Genomic DNA, 23,421 nt, shown 5'->3' with positions numbered 1-23,421 from the left:
CTCTGCACAGGCCCTGATGATGTGCGTCGTGAGGGGGTCACGGCGGGAAACTGGACGGAAACCCATCTTTGATCGCTGCTGCCTTTTTTCACGTTGAAGTCGCAGGAACGATTGTATCTGCTTCATCTGCAGCCTCGTCTGGAAACTTATTTTTGTCAAAAACGTCACTGTTGTTTTTGCTCCTGTGCGTTTCACGAGGGGGTCAGTGGTGGCCAGTGCTCTGTCCTGTCCAGCCCAGTCCCGGCCTCCCGCCCGGGCGCCCCAGGCACAGGACTCTTTATCTGCTGCTGTGAGCTATCGAATTAGGAGAGCCCAGAGCGGGCCAAAAGTCGTCTGTGGTTAGAGTTTTTATTTTTAGTTTGGTTCTGGACCCAGTAAATTATGGTTTAGGTCAGCCGGCGTCTTCATTTTCCAGATGGTCAGTGTTTCCCAATGAAGTGGACCATCGCTGGTGCTTCTGTGATCCAAACAATTTTGTGTTGGGAAATATGTCCACGGCAGGAAAATGCCACTGGGAGCCGTGCCGAGGCCCGGATCTGTCTGGGAAGGACGGGCCTGTCGTTCCCATCGAGTGAGGTCCGTGGAGAGGGGCTCCGGCAGAGGCCAAGGGCACTGGTCCAGTGACAGGAGAAAGGGTGCGCACCTGGGCTCCTGCCTCACCGCGGGAAGTCCAGACTCTGCTTACTGGCCCTGGGAAGGCCGGTGATTCACGCAGAGAACTCTGATCTGATCAGCAGTTAAACCCATGGGTTCCACTTACGGAGCATCACTTTAACCATTGCTCCCGAGTAAGGCTTGCAGAAGCAGGAGTGAGTGAAGGCTCCCTGGGTGCAGACAGACACCCGTGTGTGTGGGCAGGGGTGACAGAAGGGGCCACATCACACACTCCGCATCACGGGGAAGCTGAAGTGCTGGGGAAACTGAGCCAGAAAAACGTCTCAAGTTTAGAAACACCTCAGTGCTGTATCATCTTCTTAGCCGTCAAACAAGAAATGCTGCCTTTTAAAGCAATAAACAGACACCAGAACAAGGAATTGCTTTGTCATTGGATCCCTGTAAATTTGAAAAATGGTCGTTAGGGGACTTCCCTGGGGGCGCAGTGGTTGAGAATCCGACTGCCGATGCAGGGGACACGGTTCGAACCCTGGTCCGGGAAGATCCCACATGCCGCGGAGCAACTAAGCCCGTGCACCACAACTACTGAGCCTGCACTCTAGAGCCCACGAGCCACAACTACTGAACCCACGTGCCACAACTACTGAAGCCCGTGCGCCCAGAACCCATACTCCGCAATAAGAGAAGCCACCGCAGTGAGAAGCCCGCGCACCGCAACAAAGAGTAGCGCCCGCACGCCACAACTAGAGAAAGCCCGCACGCAGCCACAAAGACCCAACGCGGCCAAAAATAAATAAATACATTTATTAAAAAAAAAAAAAGAAAGAAAGAGATGGTCGTTAGGTGGAACCACCTCTACAAAAATTGATCTGGTAATTCGAGGCTAGATTACATGTTTACGTTCCAGTGGGACATGTAACTCAGCTAATAGGTTCTGCTCGTTTCAGCTGAAATTCAAAACTCCCATTAGGTGACTAATGCTGGGTGAAATTGATTTCCGGCGTATTTTAGACTCTCTTCTGTCCTTGTGTGCTTTCTGACGTTAACGCTCAGGCTACTGTGCCCCACATCCTAACAAGGCTGATGGCGAACTTGTTGAAGGCGCGGCCACTGCGTCTGACACACCTGCTGGCCCCGCGAGGCCCCTAGAAGTGGGGTGTTTCCTTGGCTCAGGCCCAGGGAGCGAGGGTGCACTGCTTGCCGTGTTCCTCCCATTTTACCCCAGATGTAATCTCTTCTTTTCCAGCTCTGCGGCTGTTGGGCGTTCTCCTTTGGAAACGCATCCAGCTCAGTTTCATCCATCAGGAAATGCTATCTATTAAAAACCAAACCTTAAAGATGTTATTCGTTTTCCCTAAAATGGAGAGGATCCCTCATTCTGGTAAAACCCAAGCTTCACTGTGGTAAGAGGAGGGGGTGGATTTGTCTGGGAAGGAAGGGCCCGTCTCAGCTTCAGAGACGTGAGGTTCGCTGCACTGACGCAGGGTGGGGGTCTCAGCACGGATGCAGAAGCAAGTGACGGGCAATGCTCGGGACCCAGGAATTCGTGGCGAGACCTAACCGACAGCTTTACTGAGGCAAAATTCATAGATCCTAAACCCCGCCTGTTCAAGGAGTACAGTTCAGTGGAATTTAGTACCGAACCAAGGTATGGAACATCGCCATAATCTAATTTGATTGATTGATTCATTGATTGATGGCCACACCGTGCGGCAGGCAGGATCTTAGTTCCCCGACCAGGGATTGAACCCGTGCCCCCCGTATTGGGAGTGCAGAGTCTTAACCACTGGACGCCAGGGAAGTCCCCATCACAATCTAATTTTAAAACATTTTCATCGCCCCGAAGAAACCCAGTACCCAGGCAGCGGCTCCCGCAGCCCCTGGCAGCCACCACCACGCTTTCCGTCTCCGTGGATTTGGCTGTGCTGGACGCTTCACACAAACGTCATCCAGCGTTTGCTCCTTTGAGTCTGGCGCCTTCCGCCTGTGCAGGGTTTGATTTGCATCTCCTTGAGGGCCGTTGGTTTTGAGCATCTTCCCATGTGATGTTGGCCATTGTAAATCTTTGGAGAAAGTCTAGTCAAATCTCCTTATTTGTCTTTTCATTATTGGTTGCGATGGCCTCTGTCTATCCCAGATACCGATCCCTCATTAGATATGATTTGCGAGTATTTTCTAGGGCAACCCTGGGGACCTTTCACGCATCCTCAGGGGCCATGCAGGCAAAGCCTTGACGTCTAGTTCACCTGCGTTTTGGTGGAACGTCTTGTGATTCCCCAGGAACGTGGAAATCTGTGGGGCCGGGTCTCACCCACCTTCCTGCCACCCCCGGGAGGGTGTCCGGCACAGTTTCTTGTGGCCGCCTGGGGTTCTGATGCAGGGGAGCTGCCTCCTGCCCGCCACCCCCAGGATCGGGCCTCTGGTCTCTAGCAGTTTCCCAGGACGTCGTGCCTGCGGCCCTTGTTCACGCACACACTGCTTTGTCTGCAGCCAAGGAAACCCTTCCTGCTGCCCCTCGGTCGAGCCCTTCGTGGAGTGCCCTTCTGCACCCCAAGTCTGTCTCGGAAGCCCCGTGGGCCTGCTGGCTGCGTGCCCTCTGAGCAGACGAGCAGCGGTGCCCTTCCAGCTCCTGGGAAGCTGGATGCTTCGTCTGTGGTCGACGTGGGGCCCAGGGAGGGGCGGGCGGCACTTTGGGTTACCTCATCCTTCTTCTGCGTTAGAACCTGCCAGTGCTCCTCTGCACTGAGCCCGAGGTGGGGAACTTTCCCTTTCATGTCCACAGAGCCCTGGGGGTGCAGCTGCCAACCTCAGGTGTACCTGCGACCTCAGGTGTACCCGGGGCCTAGGGTGTACCCGGGCCCTTAGGTGTACCTGCAGTCTAAGGTGTACCCATGACCTTAGATGTACCCGGGGCCTCAGGTGTACCCGGAGCCATAGGTGTACCGGGGGCCTCAGGTGTACCCGGAGCCTTAGGGTGTACCCGGGGCCTCAGGTGTACCCGGAGCCTTAGGGTGTACCCGGGGCCTAAGGTGTAGCCGGGACCTCAGGTGTACCTGCAAAGCCACCTTCCACAGGTGACACGTGTTGGGGGCTGAGCCGTGTCGCCTTAGGGGCACATGCAGGCTCTGAAGCCCTGTCCCTGCTCCAGGGGGGCCTGGAAGTGGCAGCCGAAGGCATCACAGCAGGGAGTGTGGGTTTCAGAGTCGAGGGGGCTGGTGTGGAGCGAAGGGGTGCAGGATGCTTAGGAGGTTCACCCTCCCCAGGTCACCCCGCTCCTGTCCTGACTCAGCTCCTCCCCCACCCCTGAGGAGAGGCCCGGGCAGCACAAGAACAACGGCCCCTCCCTGCCCCGCAGCTCTTAGTGAAGTGTCTCCTGCGCCCCCCGGGCCTTCCTGAAGCTGGAGGAAAGCTGGCCTCGCAGGTTCAGGGCCTCTTTCCATCGGAGGTTCAGCCTCTGTGCCCTGACGGTGGTCTCTTCTCGCCTGCGTGTGTGTCGGATCGAACAGGGCAGAAAGCCTGCTGAGGTCCCTGCCCGGTTTAGGACACGCTGGTGGAGAGATGGGGAGTGGGTTTATTTCTGTTGGCAGTTTGTAAACAGCTCTGCCTTTGTAATTTGGACACGTTACCTGCCGTCCGGCTCAGCAGCAGGATGTAAACACCCCTGAAGTCCCGAGACTTGCGAGGAGAGTTGACGGTGTCTCTGGGGAAGGTGGGATTCATTTTCCTCTTGCACGTCCGGGCGGAGGACCAGCTCTGGGGCAGGGTTTGCCTGGCCGCTTCTTGCTGCTGTCGTCTGCAGGGGACCCGACAGCCCGCGCGGCTGCAGGGATGGAGCCCCGCCCCTGCGCTGTCACGCAGGGCTGAGTAGGACGAGGTTCATCCCCAAAGGAGCTGGTGTTGCGATGACGTGGCGAGTCCCTCGGAATATGTCGTGTTGGGTTTGTTTTCTGACCTCGTCCCACAGGCAGGTGTTGTACCCTGACCTGTACAGTTAGAACAGCGCTGAGCGGGCGAGTGGTATTTGAGGTGTTGAATGATTACGGTAAAGCCGGCCTGTGCCCAGGGTGTGAACTGGCCCTAATGAGCCTCCTTCTGCCGTGCCTCCCTGGGGACGGGGCTCCTGTGCCTGTGCCCGGCCGCCGCGGAGCCACTGTCTTCAGAGTTTAGGCGGAAGGTTTCCAGGATTTTCATGTTTGTGTTAAAGTTGGTGGCGCAGTGGTTGAGAGTCCGCCTGCCGATGCAGGGGACACGGGTTCGTGCCCCGGTCCGGGAGGATCCCACGTGCCGCAGAGCGGCTGGGCCCGTGAGCCATGGCCGCTGAGCCTGCGCGTCCGGAGCCTGTGCTCCGCAACGGGAGAGGCCACAGCAGTGAGAGGCCCGCGTACCGCAAAAAAAAAAAAAAAAGTGAAGGTTCCCTGAAGCCACAAAGGCTGGACACGGTGCTGGATGGGACGGGCTGGGCCCCCGGAGCGTGGCCGTGTGTTTCCTTTCGTTGTCTCTGTTTGTTCTTGACAACGCTGAGCAAGGGGCTAGGACCCCGTGCCGGGGCTGCCTGTCTGTGGGGGGAGGTCCAGGGCCCCGTGCTGGGGCTGCCTGTCTGTGGGGGGGGGTCCAGGGCCCCGTGCTGGGGCTGCCTGTCTGTGGGGGGAGGTCCAGGGCCCCGTGCTGGGGCTGCCTGTCTGTGGGGGGAGGTCCAGGGCCCCGTGCTGGGGCTGCCTGTCTGTGGGGGGAGGTCCAGGGCCCCGTGCCGGGGCCGCTATGCGAGGCTTCATTCAGTCTCTCGTCAGCAGCCATCATGTCTCAGGCACTGCAGTGCTGACCGCGTACAGTTGGTTGAGCGTCACTAGAAGGTTCTTCAGGTCGGAGGTGTTTCCTTAACGTCCGGTGCACAGCACTGTGAATAATGCAAAGATGAGTCAGACCCAGGTCTTCTCGGTTTCCAGGGAGGCTTATGGGTGAGCTGCTGCAGTGTGTGAACCGTCCTTCTGCTCTGAACTCATAGTTTTACTTTCTTCTTTCGTTAAAGACCTTTCCCAAAAGTTCTGGGATTGTCGTCTTTTTTTCTGAAGGCTTAGGGTTTTGCTGTCACTTTCTGGTTTTGAATGGACCCGCCCTGTGGCATTTCCACCGCCCACCAGCTTTGAAGCCCCCCTCGACTCCTGCTGGGGGTGCTGGTGGCCGCTCAGACCGCTCCCCTGAAGAACTGGGCGGGGGTTTGAGCACTTACACCGTGAGGGCCCAGCGGGTGGGCAGGGGTGGGGGGCCCGGCCTTGCAGGGGCGCCCAGCCCTCCCCAGGGCCCAGCACAGACCTGCATCCAAGCCCGCCCCAAGGCCCGCTCTGACCGCTCTTCCCCCCGCAGTGTGCTGGGGAGGAAGACTGTGTGGACAGCCGGACCGTGTACGTGGGCCACCGCGAGCCCCCACCGGGAGCTGAGGCCTACATCCCGCACAGGTGCCCGGACAACAGAATCGTCTCCTCCAAGGTAAGCAGCAGCCTGCGAGCTCGCCGCACGGCCCTCGGCGCGTGGGCTCAGCACCCCTCCGGTTGCCCCCCGAACACTGTTGAGACGTGACGTCACAGCACATTCTCTTCACGTCCCTCTTACCTGTGTCACGTTTAAGGATCAGATGTGAAGTCTAGGACGTTCAGGTCCTGCCGGCACCACGTATTAGCTGTTGGCCGCATGCCACCATCGAGCCGCCCCAGGCCAGGGTCTCTTCCTGCAAAACAGATGACGCAGGTGCCCCGGCGCCACCAGCTGGCGAGCACGCGCTGGGCGCGTGTCCGAGGCCGTCAGGGAGGAGCGGTGACGCAAAGAGGAGGACGCGCGTGTCACCGTTTACGGGGGCTTTGACCGTCTCTTGGCCTGGAGGTGGGGTTGCAGGACCGTCTTCACACCTCAGATTAACCGGTAGCTGGGTCTTGGGAATGGGGTCGCTGACTCTGGAAAACAGCAAACGGTGGCTTTGCAGGCTACGGAGAACTTTCCACACGCCTGGGTGTCCTGGACACCCAGACCCACGTCACAGACCTGCGTAATTCACACATCAGTGTGCTGCGTGTCCAGATACCTGCGGCGGACCCGCTTAATTCTGTCATGAGTTATCAAGAGTGTCCCGTGCTTGTTACAAATACTTGACAGCTGAGGTTTTCTAAAGCAGTTTTTTTTAAAATTTTTTTTTAGTAGAAGTGCAGTTGATTTGCAGTGTTGTGTTAATTTCTGCTGTACAGCAAAGTGGCTCAGTTACACATATATATACATTCTTTTCCATTATGGTTTATCCCGGGGTATTGAATATAGTTCCCTGTGCTCTACACTAGGACCTTGTTGTTCATCCACTCTATATGTAATAGTTTGCATCTACTAACCCCAAACTCCCACTCCATCCCTCCCCCATCCCCCTTCCCCTTGGCAACCACAAGTCTGTTCTCTGTGTCTGTGAATCTGTTTCTGTTTCATAGATAGGTTCATTTGTGTAAGGCAGTTTTCTTAATGGAATTATTTTATTTTAAAACTGCAATGTAAAATAATAACTTTAATCTCCAGAAATACGGCATGGGAAAGTCAGTTGCTCATAAACAAAATCACAGCCAAACAAATGTAGTCCGTGGTTGCCCAGACATGACCAATGAAAGGAGAAATAAACAGGAGGACCTCATATCCAGAAATAGGTCTTTCCAGTAGTGACGTTTATAAGTTAGACAGTCTCGAATAGAGCTCACTGAAGATGCACTCTGTCAACCACCAGTGCCCCCAAAGGAACAAAATCTCAGACGTATTTCTTAGAAATCTGCTCGTGTGCAGTGCAGGCGCGTCGAGGAATGGGGAAGTGCACTGAAGACACTCAGATACTGTGCACGTGTGAACTTGCAGGGACGACTTCGAGCCCCCACTCGACTAGGCCTCGGGTCCCCACGCTGCCCCGCGTCTAGTCTGGGCAGGACGTTTGACAAAGCCGCCTCAGCTGCTGAGTCACATCCCGCACAGCTGGCTTCTCCCCCAGGGACGGAGCTTGGGCCCTGCTGTCCCAGCCCCGCTTCCTCCCAGGGACCTGGAAGGTTCTGTGCAGCCGCTCAAAGGAAACTTCAGAAACTCAGGGATCGGAGCAGCAAAGCCCTTCTTGACGCATCCGGTGGACTAGAGCCCGAGACTGCGGGGCACTGCGTTTGTTATGAAGCCGCGTCCACGCTCTGGGGGAGATAATCGAGAGCAGAGATTCCTAAATCCCATTTATGACCCCTTGCTATGATTCAAGTTTCGAGCCAATTTATCATTTTCAGGTTTTCCCTTCTAATATTCCCGCAGCCGGTGGCCAGCAAGACGTTGAGGGGCCCCATGTCACCTCCCAGGGTCTGCAAGAGGCGCTGCCTTGCCTGGGGTGGCTTCTTCCTATGTGCCCCGAGGCTCCTTGGGTTCTAACAGAGGAAACCCACCTCCGGGGCGAGGGCGCTGTAAGGATGGGTTTCCATACACGTGCAGGTCCTGGGCGCCTTTTCAAAACTGTTTCTTTTCGGGAAGGTTCCTTCACCCCACGCCCTGACAGAATGAAGTCAGCGTCTGCCCCCGGAGCCAGATCAGGCTGTCACACGGGAGGCGTGGGTTTTGGTGAAAAGGCAACACGTCTCAGCTCTGAGGAGAGAGGGCACTCGCAGTATTAGTGGCTTAAAGTCAGTTCCGGGTAGATGATGGTGTGTCATTTCAAGGACAATTACAGACAACGTAACCTCGGTTGCTAATTGATCTCAGTACAGAGGAGACCCTCAGACGAGGACCTAGAATCCAAGTCAGGAGCAGGGTGGACAGGCCGTGGATTTAGACCAGATGACGTGGACATCGGGACACATGATCATTTTCATTTAAAAACAGCTCAGGATGTGGAAAATACAACTTAATTTGTAAAGCGCAAGTTTACAGACAGGTTCAGAGAATATGTTTCTGGTGATGTATATATGTTTTCTTGGGAAGAGAACATTCGTTTCTACCTTAAAAGAAAAGATGGTCAACAAAGATTTCGTAAGTGCGCAGACGCACTTTAGTAGTAAGTTTTATGACTTATTACTTAAGGAGCAGTAATACTACGACCAGCAGTAAAGTCGTAAGTTTGATTTTATTAAATCCAAGGTCGTGAAAGCACTTAGCATGTGAAAAGTTACACGAGGGGTGAAAATGCTCATCTGGCCTGATCTGAAGAAGTGCTGTTATTGGTGATCAGTGAGTTCTGTTTCCTTTTGGGGCAGAGCCTGGTAGAAATGACCCCAGCACAACCCCTTGGCTTCTGACCTCACGCCGAGCCCCCAACCCAAGGCCTGCTCTAGCACCAGATCCTGGACTCAGGGACAGTGGGGCTTCATCAAGTTACAAAATTGTACCTTTGGGCACAAGACGCGTGTGGCTCCCATCTCTGCCCTCAGCATGCTATGGAATTAAATGTTCAGCTCAGGCTGTGCTGTCCCTCCACCCTGTACAGAAAGCTGAACTACTTGTGACCTTCCGGGTCGCCTTCCCTGGAGATCAGTGACCGTGCCCGGTGCGTTTCTAGGGCGCCGCGTGCGCACCTGTGCGGGATTCCCCCTCCAGGCACATAGTAGCCGCAGCCTCAGCGGTTTCCAGGTGCTCTGGTTTCACTCTCCGGGGCTGGCGAAGCAGGGTGGCGCCAGGCTGTCCTTGTCTCCCCGTCTCCATGTGACTAAAGGTCGACCAGGCGGGACGGCTTCTCTGCGTCTGAGCCGCCCTCCCAGTGAGTACAGGACACAGGTGACTCTCACGGAAGGAAGAGAGTGGCCAAATCCGGCTCAGCGCTGACGACACACGACCCCCAGGGCAGGTGCACACTTTGGGTGTGAAGTCTTTCATGGCGTGAAAGAAACACAAGGCTAGTAATTGTCCTGTGGCTTCAATGCTCCTCAAGTTGTCTGGTGGGAAAGAGATGCTCCGCCGACCTCAGACTCCTTAGCTCCCTCATAGCAAAAAAACCCCCCTTTGTTCCATGCTTGTGGCTCAAGGATTCCAGTATTAAGTTCTGTTCTACTGATCCGGGACTTGACAGATGTAGGTCAGAGTGTTGCCTTGTACATTGTAATACAAAGTGTTACATTATATTGTGGCCCAAGTGTCTAAGCAGATATTTAGATCTTTAGAATTTAGCAGAGATCAAAAATGTGCAATTGGAGGACTTCCCTGGTGGCACAGTGGATAAGACTCCATGCTCCCAATGCAGGGGCCTGGGTTTGATCCCTGGTCGGGGAACTAGATCCCACACTCATGTCTCAACTAAAGATTCGCACACCACAACTAAAGATTCGCACGCCGCAACTAAATATTCGCACGCCACAACTAAGGAGCCAGGCAAGCCGCAACTAAGGAGCCCGCTTGCCACAACTAAGACCTGGTGCAACCACATAAATAAGTAAATAAATAAATACTTTTAAAAATGTGGTAATGGAATATTTTAAAAATGTACAATTGGCACACCATTATCCAATTGCCAACACTTACATGTGTAATAAAATGCTTGTTTTATTTTATTTTATCCATACAGTACTGATGTATCAGTGCAGTCATGAATGTTTCGACTGTCTCATTGGGTTTTCACTCTTCTTACCATACATCATCAGGGATTTTGACCGTATTACTAATAATCAGCAGTAATAACTTATGACAGTCATTTATTCTGTAAAATATGGAGATCACAAAACATGTCTGAGCTGCAGCATGGGTCTTCTGCACCTGATAGGAATAAAGTCATCATTTAAGTGGCTTTAAATTAAGTGGCTTTAAAGGTGCCTGTGGGTCTAGATGCAGGGAGATAACCAAGGTGCTTACCAGTCCAGATGAGAGAGATGGCGTGCAGAGCAGGCTCTTCCCCTTCAGGGGGCGATCTTCGTTAAAAGGCAAAACTGTCAAATGGAATTTTAAAAACAGTGTCCAAGCTCAGTGTTTACTGTAGGTTAATGACATACGGGACATTGTTGTTTTCAACACAAAGGTTAGGGAAGGTCTCCTTCTGAGGCAAAAACGAGACATTTGGCTAGTAAGTGGCCTGACTACCCTCCCTGTGTCCCTCTCCAGCCCCCTAGGTAAGGGGGAGGGGCTGGCCCAGGACACCTCCTCAGTAGCCAAGCTGGGTTAAGACCACCTGAAAATGGTGACTTCTGTTTCACGTTCTGTCCCCTCGTAGCCACGCTGTAACAAAACAGAGAGCTTACCAAAAATTACAGTCAAAGAAGAATGCTAACCATGTGTGTTTTGAGTTAACAATCAGAGGTTTACATTTTACGAGAGACATTTTAATAGTAAAACAATTCTTAAGCTACTTTGCCTTACCTTGAATTGTTGGAATTAGGTAGTTGACATATGCTCCTCTTGGAGCACATGTTCTGTGTTAGCGGTTGTTTTTACAGTCAACAAGTTGATAACATGTCTACAAACACTCTCAATTTTGTATCTAGGGCTAGGCATTTTGTACTTTGAAATTCAGGACAGCTTATCACGTGGTAGAGTAATACCACAGAACGTAAAATGGGATCAAAATGACTCCTTTCTGTTTTTCTTTTACACAGTACACATTCTGGAACTTCATACCCAAGAACTTATTTGAACAATTCAGAAGAATAGCCAACTTTTATTTTCTTATCATATTTCTGGTGCAGGTAAGTCTGGTCATCTTTTTCTGTCACCTCAAGTGTAAATATAAGTAAGTGGCATTTATTCTCAGGTGACTGGTTTGCTCCTCAGAAGGAGGAAGCACTTAATGCCCCTTTATCTGCAGCTACTTCACTTGTTTTCTTCAAGGACAAGCATGTTGGGTCAGAGAGACCTGTTCACTGAAACACAGGCGTGAGCGCTGTGCATGTGAACTGGTCCTGGCGACTTTCCGTCCTCATTCTCCAGTACTGACGGGAGAGCAGGATCTTCCTAATCTTTAGGGGGGATTCTCCTAAACAAAAACATTAAGAGAAAGAGAGTTAAAAAAAAAAGTGAAAACCACAGTGAGGTATGGATTAGGGAACAGGTCAGATGTGCTTTAAGAACAGCAACCTTACTTGTCTCAATCATACAAAATACCGTTGAAGGACTTTTAAAATTTCCCCGACAGTAATTTATGCAACTAATGTAATTAAAGTGTGGCACCAGGAGCAGAGGGGTGAATTGAAATAAAACGTGCACTGGAGTCAGCTGGTGTCTTTGCCACTGCTGACGTGGCTTCCTAAGCACAGCCTGTAATTAAGGAGAACTGCCCTCAGTTTTATAGTAAAAATTCATATCTAATTTATCTCCAGGGGTGGGATGAAGTGGGGTAATAGTAAAGCGAGTTAAAACGAGTCAAAGCAAACGTCGGCAGGTGTTACAGGGCCAGCCAGTCCGTCTAAAGCCCCTAAGAAGTGTTTCTGAAAATGACTCAACGGTTCTCTTCTCACTGCAGCTGATTATTGATACGCCCACGAGTCCAGTGACGAGCGGCCTGCCGCTGTTCTTCGTCATCACTGTCACAGCTATCAAGCAGGTGAGCCTTACAGGCAGAAAGGACGAAGGTCCTACAGAATCTCTGCTATAGGACATCGCCTTTCATCCAAAGCAGAGTTCCCCGCCTTGTTTCAGCTGGCTCGTAGGAAACTTAGCTGACTTCTCGAAATTCACTTTTGTGACTGGTTTAGATACAGTCTTGAGTCAAGAGATGCTTGAGTTAAAAGAAGAGAGATTGTGTAATTTAGTGCTAGCTTGTCGCCCCGAGAGTTTGAAGAGGACACGGTCGTTCTCACGTGGAATCACCCGGAGACACAGCACCTGAGTTGCCTCGCCCGCTGTGTCCCCGGCTGCCCGAACCCCGAGGACCTGCTCGTGCAGAGGGTCTGGGGTGCGGCTCCATGAGTAGAACAGCCTGGCGACCCCTGACTCGCTCCGTGTGGATTGCGCTGCTCTTTGCAATCCTGATAGATAAAGCCGGTGACTAACAGGAAGGACAGGTCGTCTGTTAGTCCCACCATCCACTCAGCCAGCTTAATGCTCAACCATCACCTCTGCTTAGTTCCAGCAAATTCCCGACATCTTGAAAGAAACCCCCGTACCCGTGCGCGTCACTCGCCACCCCCCTCCGCAGCTCCTGGCAGCCACCAGCCTACTTCCTGTTGCTATAATTTGCCCCCTGGGGACATTTCCCATTAACAGCACCATACAGTAGTGATCTTTTGTGTCTGGTTTATTTCACCGAGCGTGTTTTCAGGGTTTATCCACGTTGTAGCCTGTGTCAGCGCTTCATTCACAGATGAATAATATTCCATCATGTGGACAGACAGACCACATTTTGTTTATCCGTCATCCACGGATGGACATTTGGGGTGCTTCTACTTTTTTTTTTTTAATGTGGCTTTATTTATTTATTTGCTTACTTCTTGCCACATGGCGTGGCTTGTGGCATCTTAGTTCCCCGACCAGGGGTCGAACCCAGAGGAAGCGCAGAGTCCTAACCACTGGATCGCCAGGGCATTCCCGGGATGCTTCTACTTTTTGTCTATTATGGAGAACACCGTTATGAACATGCACGTGTAAGCTTTGTGTGGACATAGGTTTTCATTTCTCCTGGGTACATACAAAGGAATCGAGTTGCGCTAATGTTGTAAAGAACTGCCAAAGTATTTTCCAAAGCGACTGCCCCATTTTACGTTCCAACCAGCCGTGCGTGAGGTTTCAGTTTCCCACATTCCTGCTAAGGCTTGTTGTCCATCTTTTTTATTACACTTACCCTAGCGGGTGTGGGGTGGGATCCCACTGTGGCTTTGATTTTACGTTTCCTTGGTAACCAATGATGCTGAGCATCTTTGCATGAGCTGATTGGCCTTTTGTAAATCTTCTTTAGAGAAATAGCTTCAGGTCATTGGCCTGTTTTTAAATTGCATCGTCTTTTTCTCCATGAGTCGTGAAAATTCTTTATATGTTGTAGATACAAGTCCCTTATCTGCTGCAGACTTTTTTTTTAGTGATTTATTTATTTACTTATTTGTTTTGCCTGCACTGGGTCCTAGTTGCGGCATGCGGGATCTTTTAGTTGTGGCATGCAAACTCTTAGTTGCGGCATGCATGCGGGATCTAGTTCCCCGACTAGGGATGGAACCCTAGCCCCCTGCATTGGGAGCGCAGAGTCTTACCCACTGGACCACCAGGGAAGTAAGTCCCTGCTGCAAACTTTTGAACAGGATGACATTTGCATTTGAAATAATTTACAGAAAGGTAGCATCTAGTTAAATTCTTGATGGTCACATTGTTGCTGACAAAGCCGTGCTTTCTGTGTTAGTTTCTAAATAAAAAATTAAGAAACTGAATACACATGTCACATGAGACATGGTTCAAGTGACAGTGGGTGACAGTGGGAATGAGGTGACGCATGGCGGAGTGATTGACTCCAGACTGAGAAAACATGAAGAACGGAGTCTCAAGGTGACCTTTGTGAGTGTAAGGGCGGTGCCTGTATCTCTCCCAGCCAGTCTTCAGTGTGAACGTCTGGACTGGTCTGTGTTTAATACAGAACCGTGAGAAGCATTTAAGGGTTCCTTTGTGATAACTTGGGTTTTATTTTCCACTCACCAGTCATCTGGAAATACAGATTTGAACAACGATATGATTTTACTTTATACCCAGTAAATTGGCTTTTAAATATGAAAGTCTGAAGAGCAGATGGGATTAAGACGTGGTCACACAGGCATCCACACACACTGATGGGAGCATGTCGGGACCGTCCTGGGGAACAGTTTGGAATATCTGGCAAAGCTGAGGATGTCATACAGGGACCCACAGGTGGACCCTGGTCTATGTACTTAGCACATACTGTGTGAGCCTCTTAGAACAGACCAGCCACCAGGGGGCTGGCGACCCCAGGCCTGACCTTAGAGGGTTCTGCCCTGAGACAGTGATGCAGGCAGATCTGAAAGAGCACCGAGCCAGCCCCAAGAGCATCCTGACCACAGCGAGGGGCCTCTGGATACAGCAAGTGTCCCTAAGTGTGTGCCCTCGAACTCCCCGCCCTGTGGCTACGGAGTGACGGCGGTGGTAGCAGCTCCTGGTGGGTGAGACCCGCCCATGGGCACAGAAAGCGCCTGCCTGCCACCCTGGCCAGGACACGGTGCCCTGCGCAGCCCGGGTCCATCCTGGCTCGACCCTCAGACATAGGCCAGCAGACCCAAAGGGCCTGAGGAGAGGACGAAGGAGGTCCCTTGTCAGAGCTGTGACCTTCCAGGGCCACCCGTCCGCAAGCTAACCTCCAGCTTTACCAGCCCCCCGCTTCCTCCTCAGCCCCCTCCTCCCTCTGCACGCAAAGCCCCTCCCACGGAGCCCACCGCCTGGCCAGCCCCCGAGCTCCCGTCCTCCTCTGGGTGCTGAGCAGCCGACATCGGGCGCCTCTGCGTGACCCTTGCAGCGCTCACCTGGGTGGGCGCAGCCCCTGGGTGCCGCCCGCTCCCCTGCCCACCTGCCCGCGGCCCTCACCCCTTCCTCGGCCCTCCTGAGACCCAGGGGGCTCGAGCGGCCCTCGGCCCCCCAGGGACCCCAGGCACAGCCCAGCTGACCCGAGGGCGGCCATCCACCTGCGCGGGTCCCGGCGGGGAGCCTTTGGAGCTGTGTCGGGTGGGGCGGAGTCGGGTTGGTACTGTCCTTGCGGGCCGGAGGCCGCGGCACGGGGCAGCCGGGACGCGAGCAGGAAGGGGTCGGTTCAGGACGCGTGTCCCTGTGCAGGACGCGCCAGGAGTTGCCCGGGTGGGGGCTGGGTGCGAGGGAAGGGAGCACAAAACGTGACGTGGCTTCGTGCACGGCGGTGGCGGGAGCCCAGGGACGCGGCTCCCCCCGCTCGTGTGCACACGCACTTGACCGTGGCCACGGCCGCCCCCGCCAAGTCCAGGAGGGGCTCACGGCGTCTCTCCCCCACCGCAGGGCTACGAGGACTGGCTGCGCCACAAAGCCGACAGCGCCGTGAACCAGTGCCCCGTGCACTTCGTCCAGCACGGCCGGCTGGTGCGGAAGCAGAGCCGGAAGCTCAGGGTGAGTCCCCGCCCGCCGACCCCAGAGGCCCCCAGACGGCCGCAGACCTGTTACGATGAGGAAACAGCGCCACGGGGCTGTTTTCTTTGGCCAAACCTCCGTCTGAAATGGTTTCATTTATTGGATGCAGGCCCACCCTCTTCCCCAAGTACTGCTCACTTCAGGCAAGCTCCTACCACTATCTTTCTTTAACGTCTTATTTCTATGTATTTATTTTTAAAGCTTTAATCGACTTTATTTTTAGAGCAGGTTTAGGGTCACAGCAAATTGAGTGGAAGGTCCAAAGCCTCCCCGTGTCTCCCCCGCGCCCGGTCCCCCATGCACAGCCTCTCGGCCATCAGGCTCCCCCCAGGCCTGTTGTCTGAAGCGTATGACGTGATAGTAACCAGTCCAGACAGGGAGAGCTCTAAACACCTGTAGAGAAGTTATTTTACAGTAAGGCAAAATCATATTAGTATGATCAGCTCTACTAGCTGGAAATTTATGAAAATGGGGACAGAAACCTCCCTGAAAGCTGCATGTTGATTTCTTCTTTTTCAATATATTATTGGTGTAATAATGCATCATTATGTTTAAATTCAAATTTAAATTATTTAAGTGGATTATTTTCAGGCCTGTGCTAGCCGTTTAGAAGCGCTTACACGTGTGCAGGTGATAAGTATGATTTTTACGGTTTGTCCCCGAGTCATGTCTCGCTGTGAGCCTGGGGGTGGAGCCTGGCCACCCTCCCCCGGATCCTCCTTGGGCTTGTCCTCCCCCTAGTCGCCGCCTCCCTCCCCTCCCCTGCAGCCCCACCATCCCTCTGTCCTCCCCGGGGCTGCTTTCCTGGCCAGAAGTCCTGGCAGGGCCATCGGGAAGCTGCTGTGGGAGAGAGTCGCCAGCGCTCGTGCACAGGGACAGAAAGGTGGGCCTCCGCGTCTTTGAACCCAAGCCTCTGCTTCCGGGCACATCCCCAAGCCCTGGGAGGGGCAGCCGGTCAGCCTGGGGGTCAGTGGGTATCTCTGGTGGAGGACAGGGTTCGGGATGCCGGGACACGCCTGTTTCAGGTGTCATCAGCACGTGGTCCATCTTTGTTAACCTCATAATAGTTACTATATGTGTTCTATATTGGGGGTATTTTTAAGTTTCTAAACCACATTTTCTTTGTTTTATAAATTTCACCGTCCAGGTGTTTCAGTAATTCCCCTCCGTTAGCCTAGGTTGGCGACATTTTCCTAGTGGTCAAGGAGTCAGGAGGTGGGGAGCTGGGAGGACAGCCTCTCAGTATGGGAACAGCAGTGGGGACCCCCATGTATATGTTAACAGGCTCTTTCGGACCCTAGGCTCCAAATACCGTTTCCTTTAACAACTACATTTCCTTTGCAAAGTCTTCTATACTTTTAATAAACATCTCTTCAAAAACAGACCGAAACAGTACCTGTCAGCAGAAAATTGAATTTTTAATGTATCGATCTCCTATGGGGAATGTCTGCCCTGTATCCAGCCTGTTTTACCCGAGAGGATTTTAATGGAGTCTGTGAGACAAGGAGGGAAGCAAAGGCTGCTTGTGGCGAGTAGCAAAGGAACCTTCAATTTGTCCACCTCCAGGATTTGTCCTTGCGTGGATGGTGTCACACAGTCTGTAACTTTCATGCAGCTGAATTCCCTTGGGACTCACCCAGGTTGGGCATCTGGACGCCTTCCTTTCGTTGCAGAGTCTGGGGGGTGTGTGGCCCAGGTGAAGGATGTTGATGTTTCTCCAGTTTGGGGCCGTTCAAATAAAGCTGCTGTGAACATTTGTGTACAGGTTTTTGTATGAGTATAGTTTCCGTTTCTCTGGCATAAAAACTCAAAGAGTTCAGTTGCTGGGTTGTCATGAAATTACGGTAAAAGGAACGGCCAAACCATTTCCAGAGCGTCTGCACTGTTGTACCAGCAACGTGTGAGGGGCCCGTTTCTCGGCATCCCCGGCGGCGTTGGGTGTCTCGCCGTTTCTTCTCTCGGTCGTTCTGATTGTCGGTGCGGTTTAAGTGTGTGCTTCCCTAGAGGCTGGTGCGCATCTTACCGTGTGCTTATTTGCCATCAGGGCATCCTCTTCATGAAACATGTGTTCATGGCCTTTACCCATTTCCTACGTGGATTATTGAGGGCTTTTACTGTTGAGCGTTGGGAGTTCCTCTATTCTCGAACCTGGTCCTCTGTCAGAAGTGCCTTCATGGGCTATTCCGCAAAGCAGAAGTTGTTCATTTTGATGGAGTCCCATTTACTGATCTTTCCTTTTATGGCTGCTGCCTTTCGTGTCAAGGTCAAGAACTCTTTGCCAAGCCCTGGAGCCCAAAGGTTGTCTCCTGTTTTTTTTTTCCTGAAAGTTTTATAATTTTATGTTTCAGATTTAACTTCCTGATCCATTTTGTGTTACTTTTTACGTCAGGTGTGAGGTTTAGGTGAAAGTCCCTGTTTTGGCCCAGGACTGACCAGGTGCTCGTCTGTTGGAAGGGCTGTCCCCCCTCCATCGAGTGGCTTTCGTACCTTTGTCCAAAGTCAGTTAAGCGTATTTTCGTGGGTCTGTTTCTGGGCTCTGGGCTGCGTCGCGATGGCCTGTGCCCGTCTTCTGTGGGGACCACCGGGGACCATTCAGTGCGGATCACTGCGGCCACGTCACAGGCTTCATGCCCGCAGGGTGACCGCCCACCTCATCTGCCTGCTTGGAATACAAATGGTGCAAATATTTCTATCATTGCAAAATAGAATATCGCAAACTATTCTGTCATAATGCACTGTGAAGATCCCAGGTCTAAGGCTGGGGCATTGACTGACAGGTCTCTCCTGGGTTTGGGCCAGATGTCCGGGCAGCGATGTTTCTCAGTCATATTAGCATCCACACGCCTTCCTGCAGGTAACACCGTGATGGTGTCTGTGGGAACCGCCGTCCGGAGCCCGGCTTTCGGTTCACGGTGCTGCTGTCTGTCTGTCCCGCAGGTCGGGGACATCGTCATGGTCAAGGAGGACGAGACCTTCCCCTGTGACCTGATCTTCCTGTCCAGCAGCCGCGCGGATGGGACCTGCCACGTGACCACTGCCAGCCTGGACGGAGAGTCCAGCCACAAGGTAACGTGCCTGTCGTTTGTGCCCCGTCGGGACCCGTCGGGACCTCCGCATCCTCCCAGCTGTGCTCCTGTGGGCAGAAGCTGCACCGGGCATGAGGCTCTGTGTTCAGGGGAAAGCCAGGGACTGTTTTCCTCTCGTTTGCTTCTCCCTGTTTCCCACTTTCTTCCTTCCACCCTCAGCCCCCCTAACGACCAGCCTCTCAGGTTAACAGAAGCAGCTCCACGTTCCTTATTTAGCTGTGTCGTTTAGCGTCAGTACCTAGTTAAGGATGGAAGGAAGAGATGGTTGGAATTTTGCAGTTTTCATTCTACTGGTCAAAGTTAGTGACTTGACTGGACTGGAATTGTGTGAAAAGTAAGTCGTGAGTCTAGATTTTGCCCGACTGTTACATCAATGAGTGTCTTTTTTTTTTTTTTTTTTTTAATTTTTGGTTGCATTGGGCCTTTGTTGCTGCGTGCGGGCTTTCTCTAGTTGCGGCGAGTGGGGGCTACTCTTCGTTGCGGTGCGCGGGCTTCTCATTGTAGTGGCTTCTCTTGTTGCAGAGCACGGGCTCTAGGCGCGCGGGCTTCAGTAGTTGTGGTGCACGGGCTTAGTTGCTCTGCAGCATGTGGGATCTTGCCGGACCACGGCTCTAACCCGTGTCTCCTGCATTGGCAGGTGGATTCTTAACCACTGTGCCACTAGGGAAGCCCTATGAGTGTCTTTTTGTTAAAATATCTTAGTAAGGATTTTCTGAAATTATGATTCATTTCTTACGCTCAATATGGAATTCTGTACCAGCAGCTAGTGCTACAAAATTTTAATTAACAATCACAAAAGAAGAAACACATCGCTATTAATTTTAAGGATTTCATTGTTTTAAAAACCTGGAAGCTTCCAAGGAGTTTATGAAAGTGAGCCTTGCTCTGAGGCTCTGGCTCCGAAGTGCAGCTCTAACAGTGCCTGAATGCTGCCTGTGGACACAGGCGATTCTATGCCGGGAAAGCACCAGAGGATGCCCTAATCCTTTGTGGGTGACTTGGGGTGTCATCGTATGAAGCCCTATGGCGTTTCCCACGTTTACTCTCACATTTTCTATGTAACGAATCCCAGGAGGGGGGACCCTTCTGGCACAGTCAACTGTCAGGGAAAGCAGTTCTGGGCTGGGAAGCGCTGGGTGTCCAATGGCCGTTGGAGCTTGGGGTATCATGTCCCGTCCTCCCCAGCCCCGGCGAGCCGTGCACACCCGGCTGCGGGCAGTGGGCTGCCCTCTGCACCCCGACCCACAAAGGGACATCACTGCCTAGACGCGTCCCTGGAGCAGACGCCATGAGCCTCCGGGTGCCTCACTGCTGTCAGGGTGAAGTTTAACAGCAGTCACCCTGGTCCAGACGTGGCCCATGTCTGCACCGGGGCTGCGCTTGGACCTCTCTGTGTTTGTGCTTGGGGGGGCCGGAGTCACCTGATCCCTTTCCTTAAAAGCAGAGGTCACGCCTGCAGTTTTCACATCTGTAAGATGGGGGCAAACCTGTGTTCCAGGGGCTCTTGTGAGGCTATAACTAGGAAATGTCCCAAAGTGCCGGACGCACAAGTGCCTCCACAACGTTGCAGGGTTGCTGTGGTCACACCCCCTGTTGCTCTGAATCCTTTCACGCTTTGCCCGACACTCATGGGAGACACGGAGGAGGCTGCATCCCCTCCCCCCGCCCCTCCTTCCTGTCTCTTCCCAAGGCTGGTCCACCCATCCACGCTCCCTGGTGCCGTCTGGGTCCATCTTCTCAAAATGGGGTCCCAGACCCCAGCACGAGCATCACCTGGGATCAGGTTAGAAATGCGGTTCTCGGGCGCCACCCCAGACTCACGGCCTCAGAAACTCTGGGCGCGGGGCCTGGGGTCCGTGGCCCCCTTAGTTTGAGGAGCCCTGGGGTCAAGGCCAGGTGAGGATCCGTGCAGAAAGCTGTGCTCCCCGGACAGTGACAGGTGAGGGCCGCTTGCCATGCCTGCGACAGCTGTCTGTGAACCACATAAACAAAAAAGAATATTTTAGGTCCCAAATTTGTTTCCTCATTCAGAGCCACCACTCTGACAGATGAATCCAAGTGTCCAGTTTTGAAGAAGAATTCTGTTAGTTGAGGACACTGGGTAAGAATGGAAGAATTTTCTGGCACCTAATAGGTACAGGAATCCCGGTGGTACCTACAGTTCTGTAACCTTGTTACATTTGCAAACTCTTTATTATACACCCTGTCTCGTATGGTAACCAGGCTTTGTAACCAGGCTTATTTATATGCCTAAAAAATTAAACATTGGTGCTGCCCTAGGACGGGAGGCCCCCGCCGCTGGGTTTGTCTTGATCATTTTGGCTGTGAATTCCCATTTCTTGTCAATCTGCAGACCCATTACGCAGTTCAAGACACAAAGGGGTTTCATACGGAGGAAGATATAGATTCTCTCCACGCCACCATCGAGTGTGAGCGACCGCAGCCCGACCTCTACAAGTGAGCCGGCTTTCTCCCCGGGGTCCTCGCTGCTGTCCGTGCCCATGGCCCAGTCGCGCGGGGGTTTGGAATGAGATTGCAAATCACTGCTGAAAAATTAGGACCTCGTCAAACTTATATTACTTCTGTATTTTCATAGTCCAGCAACATTCCAATCCATAAATCTTAATACAAATATTTGAAAAGGCTTGATGGAACTACCTTTGTCAAAGAAAAATGAATTTTCTGTATGTTGAGGAAGTGACTCTAAGGGAAATCATTTAAGTCGTGAGCTAAATAGAACAATTAAAAAGTGGGAGGAGGGGGGAGGAGTGGTTTAGCCTCACACCCCTGTGTTTCCAGTACAGAATCCCAGTCCTTCTTAGAAACGGGTCAGGGGTGAGGAGGGGGGTTCCCCAGAGCCGGGGTCTCGGGTCCTGCCCGCCTCCCCGGTCCCCTGTTGCCCTGGCAGTGACCTGACTCTCCTCTCCCCAGGTTCGTCGGCCGCATAAATGTTTACAGCGATCTGAATGACCCCGTGGTGAGGTGAGGATTCCTGCTTCTTCTAAACACTTGGCGATTTCCTCTCTATCGTTCAATTAAACGTGGATTCTTTTCCTGATGAGAGTTTTTCATCGTTGCTGTCCTGCTGGGTTTGAGGGGGGAATTCTGCGTGACCAGAGGTCCGGGTTCCGCTCCACTTGCTGGTTTCTCTTGTGTACACGCGTCTGGACGCGTTAACAGACGAACGCCCCCGTGGAGCACGTTCTCCCATGACTCTGCCGAGGGTCTTCTCACAGCCGGGAAGGGTGGGAGCTGGTCCAGCAGGCGAAGGCGAAGGCGCGTTTCCCCAGTAGAGACGCTTTCACAGCTGAGCAGACCGTGCGTCTTCGGCCAGGACGTTGAAAGGTTTCTGACTTGGGGACCACTTCACTGGGCTGCGTGAATCTGCCCAGACTCACCACTGGGACACAGCCTCAGTCTTAGACGTTGGGGGATGTGTCTCCCAAGGGCTTGTGCGGGCTCACGTCCCCCGGGGACGGGGGAGTCTGCTTCAGGGATGGGCAGTGACCAGCGCGGTCACAGGTGGGTGTCCACACCTGCTTCATCAGTGGCCTCACCCCGGGCCGCTGGCGGCGGGAGCTGACTCAGCCCTGAGGTCGTGGCGCCCAGACGAGCCGGCCCTGCTCACTGCAGCTGTGGCCTGTGCTGCCTCACTTCCCGGGCCTTGGACGTTTGACCTGCACGTGGCCTCAGGTCTACGCTGAGGGAACTTGGCTTTCAGTAGGTTTTGACAGCGCTCTCCTTCTTCACAAATCCCGCTGGTTAGAGAAATTATTTTTCTTCCAAGTTCAGCAGTCACTAGATTCTCTGTGTCCTGGCATTGCCTCGTGTATTAAGGAAGATACTGGGCCAGAAGTAGGAAAAAACACTCAGTGGGAAATTACTGCAAAGTAAATCGTCATGGGGTTTATGTCCTTGAAGAGCTCCAGAAATTACTCGCTTTAAGGAGACAGTTGGCACCCCTCTTAGCACATTTTTATCACCATTCTTCATCAGCAGGTTAGCAGTTGCTTTCCAGAATCTGTGGAGGCATTGCCTGCTCGTTCTTAAATACCTGTTGTTCTAAAGGTAAATGCCTGGTTACCTTGGAGAAATAATGTGGATTTCTGTGTCTCGCGAGGGTTAGTTTGAGTTTGAACAGAGTGAATATATTTCGGCGGATCCGTATTGCCAGCGGGTGAGGCTGGAAAAGTGAGCGCCGCAGGCTTTCCTCGTGTGGTATTTGGACGGAGCTGAAGGCTGAGCCCTTTGGGAAGATAATTACCAATATAGTTTGTATTTTGATACGAGTTTTACTTTAGCTTTTTAAGTATCCGTGTGATTCAGCAGACTTTTAATATTTGGGTATTTAGAGACGTTTATAAACTCGTGGTGTGGACAGCTGTGAGTTATATATCTAAGCTCTCAGTCTTTTTGTAGTGATATTTCTTCATCCTCCTGTCCAAACTAGAAGTGAAGTACTTTTTGAAGTAAATTATTTTTAGACTCCCCAGAGACACTTCATAAAAGGGCCATTTATTTCCATAAACACCTTGGACATGAGCTGTCCTAAGTGTTAGCTAACAGAGGCTGACAGTACTTGTAACACAAGCAGACAGCACGTGTGCAGCCGGGCGCCTGTCCCGCGTGGCTGTGAGGCTGGGGGACACACCCTGAGGCCATGGGACAGCCC

At 52.6% G+C, this 23,421-nt stretch overlaps 1 protein-coding gene across 9 annotated transcripts in view; it reads left to right on the top strand.

The window, feature by feature from the left end:
• The window catches only part of ATP11A (ATPase phospholipid transporting 11A), a 119,634-nt gene that overhangs the window by 50,604 nt on the left and 45,609 nt on the right, over positions 1-23,421 (top strand). For all 9 annotated transcript variants that reach the window (XR_004485224.2, XR_004485223.2, XM_033435018.2 and 6 more), the window contains exons 2-8: positions 5,977-6,099; positions 11,178-11,267; positions 12,041-12,121; positions 15,535-15,642; positions 18,601-18,729; positions 21,103-21,206; positions 21,681-21,731. Coding sequence is in view for 7 of the 9 variants with exons in the window: in XM_033435018.2 (XP_033290909.1) it covers positions 5,977-6,099; positions 11,178-11,267; positions 12,041-12,121; positions 15,535-15,642; positions 18,601-18,729; positions 21,103-21,206; positions 21,681-21,731 (686 nt within the window). In the remaining 2 variants the exon portion in view is untranslated. The remainder of the gene's footprint in view (positions 1-5,976; positions 6,100-11,177; positions 11,268-12,040; positions 12,122-15,534; positions 15,643-18,600; positions 18,730-21,102; positions 21,207-21,680; positions 21,732-23,421) is intronic.

Source organism: Orcinus orca, chromosome 18 (assembly GCF_937001465.1).
Source record: "Orcinus orca chromosome 18, mOrcOrc1.1, whole genome shotgun sequence".
Lineage (NCBI taxonomy): Eukaryota > Metazoa > Chordata > Mammalia > Artiodactyla > Delphinidae > Orcinus > Orcinus orca.
This window is presented reverse-complemented; position numbering and strand designations above follow the sequence as displayed.